Source organism: Cricetulus griseus, chromosome 2, assembly GCF_003668045.3.
Source record: "Cricetulus griseus strain 17A/GY chromosome 2, alternate assembly CriGri-PICRH-1.0, whole genome shotgun sequence".
Classification (NCBI taxonomy): Eukaryota; Metazoa; Chordata; class Mammalia; order Rodentia; family Cricetidae; genus Cricetulus; species Cricetulus griseus.
This window is the reverse complement of record NC_048595.1, coordinates 144,074,515-144,081,134: the sequence shown is the minus strand read 5'-3', so window position 1 is coordinate 144,081,134 and position 6,620 is coordinate 144,074,515. Positions and strand designations below refer to the sequence as shown.

The window sequence follows — 6,620 nt, the reverse complement described above, 5'->3', positions numbered from 1 at the left end:
GGATTTCTGAGTGTGCAAACAGGTGGGTGTCTGATTTTTGTGCCTTTTGTTGGGATCTTTACCTTCCGTTGGTTTGTCCTATCCAACTTCCATGTGATAGCTTTTGTATCATATTATCTCTTAGAAGCCTGTACTTTCCTAATAAGAGACAGAAAGGGGGTGGGTCTAGATGAGAGGGAGAGAAGGAGGGAGCCTGGGAGGAGTGTAGGGAGGGGAAACTATAATCAGGATATATTATATAAGAAAAGAATCTATTTTCAATAAAAGGAAAAGAAAAGGTCCTAGTATAAAAGACAGTAGAGTAGAGCAGTGTGCCTACTTTCTGCCCCACTGCTGTGTTGGGCATTTTATCCTCCTTCTATTGTTAATTTTTCAGCACATATCTTTTGTCATTTTTGAATTTCTTTATTTGTGTGCAAATGTGTCTGAACACACACACGCCAAGGTATTTTGTGTGGAGGTCACAGGACAGCTTTCAGGATTCGGTTCTCTTCTTCCACCATGCGGGCCCTGGGGATTGAACATGGATCATGAAGCTTGGCAGAAAGTGCCTTAACCTCCTAAGCCATCTCTCCAGATGAGGTCTCTTTTAACACAATCATCACTAACAATCCACATACTTTAGGCAATAATTTACTCACAAAGGAAAGACACCACCAACTTTATTAATAACCAACATTTTTATTAGAGCAGTTACAGTTGTGGAAACTGTACATTATACATTTTGGTTTCAAGGATTTTATATAAATTAAGGAACTCACTGGCAGGGAGTTCTTTTTCACAGCAAGAAACTTTAAATAACAAAGTCATGTTTTATTAAGTACATTGGCAGACTTCATGTGCTGTCCAAAATGTAGAGTACGGTATAACAACCTATTAGAAAGATCCTTCATGGAAAATACAGCTGTGCACATGTTAGAAAAATACCCACAATTTCAGCTTTGTTTTAAAAAAGCTTATAAATCATATATATATTTATAAACGGAGCCAACATGCTCACTTTATAAACATCCTTTAGTTCTCTGTTGCCCATTATTTTCAAAGCATTACACATTTAAATAAACACTTAAGATTAAATATTCTATTTTCTTTAAAAAAAAAAATCAGCCTTCCCAACATAAGGAGCTACAGGGGTAGGAAGGAGCAGGAAACAATGTGGAGACCCACACAGGGACTTAGTTTGTTCTTGAGTAAAAATGGACTTTCTAAATTTAAAAGTCAAAGCAAACTGTAAAAAATAAATATACAAGTTGTAATTTTATTTTCATTTGCTCTCTTTCTGCCTTATTTAATCCATGTTGGTCACACCCAGGAGTCTTAATATATTGCACTTCTGCAAAAAATAGAAAATAAAAAACAAAAAACCACCACTGGGTTACTACCCTGCAGGTGATTCAGCATGCAGTCCACACCTATGCTGACATGGGAGTTACGCACACTGTCTCTTCTGCACTGAGAAGGCAGCTGAGGGTGAGAGACTCAGCTGACACCATGACGTCATGGTTAAGATCTAGAACAGTTCACCTCCTCAAGGTAAGGCCATCAAGAGACTCAGACATACCTTTCCTCCCCTGATTTTTAAATAAGTATTTTTTTAAAATAAAGATCCCATAATTCCTCTAGGTAAGCATGCTTCTGACTAAATTATATAATAAAAATATCAACATCAGAACAGCAAAAGACAAATATTTAAAATAAAATCATCTATGTTTTTAAAATTTAAAATAAAATTACAAAACAACTTTGAAAAATGTTGAAGGCAGAGAATCGAGGAGCATTGACTTAACAAAGTTTCACCATCTACCTGAATGCATTCAACCAAAATTTGAGGTTGGGGTTGTGGGGGGTGGAGAAAGAGAAGAGGAGCTATTAATAGCATCTTGCTTAACTTTCATGGGAATTAACATAGCCACTGACAAGATTTTATTTGGTTGTAATGTACGTCAGCAATGAAACCGAACCCTTAACCACTGATTACTGCAATCCATGCAACATTTTGACTACACTTCTGTTGTCTTTCAGCTTTTAAAATGAAGCAAGTACCTCCTGAGTGCGTCAACCATTTACCTCAGCAACGTTAAAAATATTTAAAATTAAATTATTTCTTTGAAAGGTATAATACCTTCAGACCACTACATCTTAAAGATAAATAGCATTTTATTGGTTTAGAAAGAATAAACAACATGAAAATGATGTATTGCTATTAAAATAAACAACACTATCTTTTCACTAGTCTTCTGTTGTTACTTTTCCTTGAGATGCAACCTGTGTGTTTTCGTCCAGCCAGGACTGCAGGTGGAAGATGACTATACATATTTAAATAAACAGCAAAAATGAGCAGAGTCGTGCACAAGCAAATAAAACGTTTCCTCCCAGAACACTCCAGGAGATGTTAAAGCAGCAGGTCACTGCAGAAGACTGCTGAGTGACGCTGCTACCTACTTCTTCTAATGAGATAGCAGTGAATGTTGGAACCACGCCTACCGCAACACAATCCTCAGCCCGCATTCCTTGGGCAGTCTTCTCTCCCCAGCTCCCTACTAAAAACGTCAGATGGTAAAATAGTAAGGCAGCTGTTGACTTCCATCAAAAAAAAAAAAAAAAAAAAGTTGCAGGTCCATACATTTCCAGTTTAGTCACACTCTGCTAGGACAGATGGAGTAGCCAATGCCAAGAACTTCGCCGGATGGGGCTGCTTCAGCAGATTTTAAAAAAGAATCATTATTAAGCTTTGCTTTCCAACATGGTTGTGTGCTTCAGCTCCCAGGGGACCCCAAAAGACACAAAGCATTCTTGGGGGGACTGAACAGGTCCTCTGGCTGCATTTTCCAAGTTTCATCTCTCTCGTGATCCCATCCTAATTCCAGCCTCTTGCCTGAGTCTGACTGGTGTGTGCCGTTTAAAGGGCTGAGGACACCATGGCAGAACTGTGGGCTAATTCCACTAGTTGTCATGACTGCACTGAAGGGTCAAAACAGTTATAACAGTAAATAACCATACTGAGTCACATTCAGGCACAGCCAACATTAAAGTGAAAGACAATGTCATTGTTTAAAAAAATGTAAATTGGAATTGGAGAAAACAGTGTTATTGTTATTGTAATTTTGTATAGAGATTAAGGCTATGCTTACCTTTCCTAATCCAATCAAGTCAGAAAGTGAACAAAAAGAATGGCCAACCCGATATTCAACAGCATGACCAGGACAATCATGACAGAATTAGGGCCCTGAAGGAGAAAACAGAACAAAACAAGCAGTGTTTCCATGTCAGTATGGCTGCTCTACCCAAAGCCAGCACTAGAATCAATTACCAGAAATAAAACATGCAAACATGGCTGAAGAAACTAAGGCATAAAAGGTTAACAGCCCTTCCAAAAGGTATGAGCTAAAAAACGGTAATGCTACGTTTAGATGGAGTCACTGTTTAACTTCCACTGAAAATTAATCTAGATTTGAATAAGTTAAAAACTATTTTCAAGTTGTGTGGGGTGGCACACACCTTTAATCTTAGCACTCTAGTGGCAGAGGCAGGCAGAGGTCTGTGAGTTCAAAGTCAGTCTGGTCTACAGAGTGAGTTCTAGACTAGCAGGGCTACATAGTGAGACCCCATCTCAAAAATTTATTTTTCTGAAATAACTTACTCTATTCATCCCACACAACTGGTGGCTTCATTTGGGAAAGGTCACTGGGAAGGGGTTGGGAGTTTGTGGGACTTAGATGCATAGCTGTCCTTCAAGTGTGACAGATTCAGAAGAGAAGGGCAGTCCTTCAAAGCAGTTAGAAAATAAGAATAAAAATCACAGGAATTTATTCTTCCAAGGAAAAATTCAGGAAAATACTCATGTGTTTTTGTTTTTATAGGTTTTGTGTATCTTAGACTGGCCTTGAACTTCTGATCCTCCTATCTGAACATCCTACTGTGCTGGGATACAGGTGTGTATCACTATGCCTGGTTTATGTAGTGCTGGGGACCAAACCCAGAGCCTTGTGCATGCTAGGGAAATTACCAAATGAGTTACAGGCTTAGCCCTCCCTGAGGTTTTCTTAATTCTTGCTTTTTGAAAAGGCCTTCTTCCGAGTCCTACTCCCTCCTCACAAATGGGCAGTTGGATACCTCAACTTCCAGAAGTTATTTTTACAGGTCTATTTCTTTGTTTCTTGACTGTAGAATTAAGCATATTAACCTAACAGTAGAATCCTATCAATAAATATGATCAGGTAACCCAAGGTCACCAAGCTTTTATTTGTTTAAATAAAGTTTATATGACCTAGCTATTCAGGTCTGGCGATGCCTGAAGAATTCACCTTTATTAGAAGTATAAGATCTTGGTATTATTATTATTATTATTATTATTATTATTATTATTTTATTATTAAAATAGCACAACTCTTAAACAGTAGAGTTCTAGACTGCCTTTATGTTGTATGTAAATTAATTGTCTTTTGGAAAATTTATTTTTATGTGTATGGATATTTTTCCTGAATGAATGTATGTGCTTGTGGGGATCTCTGCAAACACCATGGCCTCCAGAGTGGTGATCTGTGAGAGGCAAGAAGGCAGTCTGGCTCAACAGGATTAAGTAGCCGGTTTTGGTTCAAACTTCAAGAGTCTGACCTTGAGTAGTTTATTTTAGGAATATTTAGGCACAGTGCAATCTGGAAAAAGCTTCCTGGTGCTAATTAACTCAATCTTGTATGTACAACAAAGACTTGACTACACTGAAAAACTCTTAGTACAAGCACAAAAGATGGGTTCAACAGATTAACCGAAGAAAGGCTCAAGACGGGTGTGGGGAAGGATCCAGAGTGGTCTCAGCCACACTAGATAGTGCAAAGATTATCAGGCTTTATACCACTCTGAGTCTCCTAGGCAGAAAACTGCTTATACATTTCTCCGTTAAAAGAGACAACCTTCTGTGTTTAACTTTCCTGTGTCCCCCAGTAATTATCTGTGAACACAGCTCCTTGGTGCCACCTACATGTGCCCATATGCGTGCTTGGCTTGCAGATACCAGAAGAGGACTTTGGATCTACTAGTGTTACAAGTGGTTATGTGCTGCCATGTGGGTGCTAGTAACTGAACCCAGGTCTCCTGCCAGAGTAGCATGTGCTCTTAACAGCTGAGCCATCTCTCCACAGTCAAAATTAATTGTTCTAATTGAGTTTACACAAAAGGAACCAGTTACATGCTGAGTACCAAATAAGTTTGTGCTCAAACAAGATGACAGGGCATCAAATGTACCTTCTCTGGTGACAGGATTGAATAGTAAGGAAGTCTGCTCAAGTGTTCATTTTCCAGGCTGGAGCTTGGCTTAGGTCACCTATCACTGACTTGAAGGACATCCCTACCCTGTGTTGATGGGTGACGGCTCTCTGGTGGAGGTCAGGGTGCCCTGTGCTTTTTCTGTTGTAACACTTGCCACATTTTATTGCCATCTGTTGTTGCACTGTTATCTTCCCACCTAGACTCAGCTCTACAGTATCAAGGGCTTCATTGATACTGTTGATTTTGTCCTCACTATGTCCCCAGTGTCTGACTCTTGGGGTATCCTGTTCATCCATGCAGCCAAGGTTCAAGAAGAGCCCACCACTTACTAGCACTTCTCTAGGTGCTGGTGGCCTGGATGGTGAACAAAATAGGTGAACTTACTGCATTAAAGCACAGATGAATTGTTAGTAAAGTGGTGCAGGGGAACTGAAAACAGGGCCTTTTGAGGGAGGGACCACGAGGAAGAAGCCACCCCACCTCTGAAGCCCCAGGGAGATGGAAGAAAGAACAGGTTTTAAATGCCAGGCAGTAGACTAAGTATCTCTATTTATTCTTCACATGAGATTATTAGTTTTGTTCTAGAGGGGCTTCAATAGGGCAAGTGTATTAGAATATTTACAGACTATTTACGAATCAAGGTTGTTTAGAACCAGAATTAAATGTCAGGCTAGTCACTTGTATGGTTTAGGTTCTTTTCTCTAACCCTGCTAAAGCTCAGACCTTAGTTTAAAAAAGTTTCTAATGAAGTTCTTCAAGGTAACATTTTCATCTATATCCTGTAATTCTCAGAGAAACAAAAATCTTACTAACTTCTAACTACTTGACTAATAGGTAATCCGTGCATGGTGGTTTATGCTGCAATCTTAACACTCTAGAATGCTGACACAGGATGAAATGCCATCAGTTCAGGGCTAGGCTGGGCTACAGAGTGAGACTAGTTGCAATAAATGGTGAGTTCTATTCCTTGCAACTTCTCAACCAGGGCAAGCTTAAGACATAAAAACTCTTAGAGCTCAAAATACTAGAGATAATCTTTCAATATCCCATTTGGGCATAAAGAATATGGAAATGTTATGGCTACTCTATGCTTTGCTTAGACTTTATTCTTAAGTGTGCAGACAATCTGGGATTGCTTCAATTCTGGGCTAGTCCATTTAATTCCTCTTATAGATAATGGGGGAGCATGAAGGATGGAGAAAAGCATATTGGGCGAGAACAAAACCATATGGAGTTCAGGGTCTGAAGAGGATGCAGGACAAACAGAATCACCGAGTGCCTTTGAAACCAACATCAAAAACTGAAGATAGGGGTGGTGTGTAATGCAGAGGCAGAATACCAACCTAGCATGTACA

General features: G+C 39.3%; 1 protein-coding gene across 1 annotated transcript in view; it reads right to left on the bottom strand.

Moving 5' to 3' along the window:
* Positions 1 to 3,145: 3,145 nt before the first annotated feature.
* Jph1 (junctophilin 1) overlaps positions 3,146 to 6,620 on the bottom strand; it is an 86,275-nt gene continuing 82,800 nt past the window's right edge. The window contains exon 5 of the mRNA XM_035439005.1: positions 3,146 to 3,226. Within this exon, the coding sequence (XP_035294896.1) occupies positions 3,146 to 3,226 (81 nt within the window). The remainder of the gene's footprint in view (positions 3,227 to 6,620) is intronic.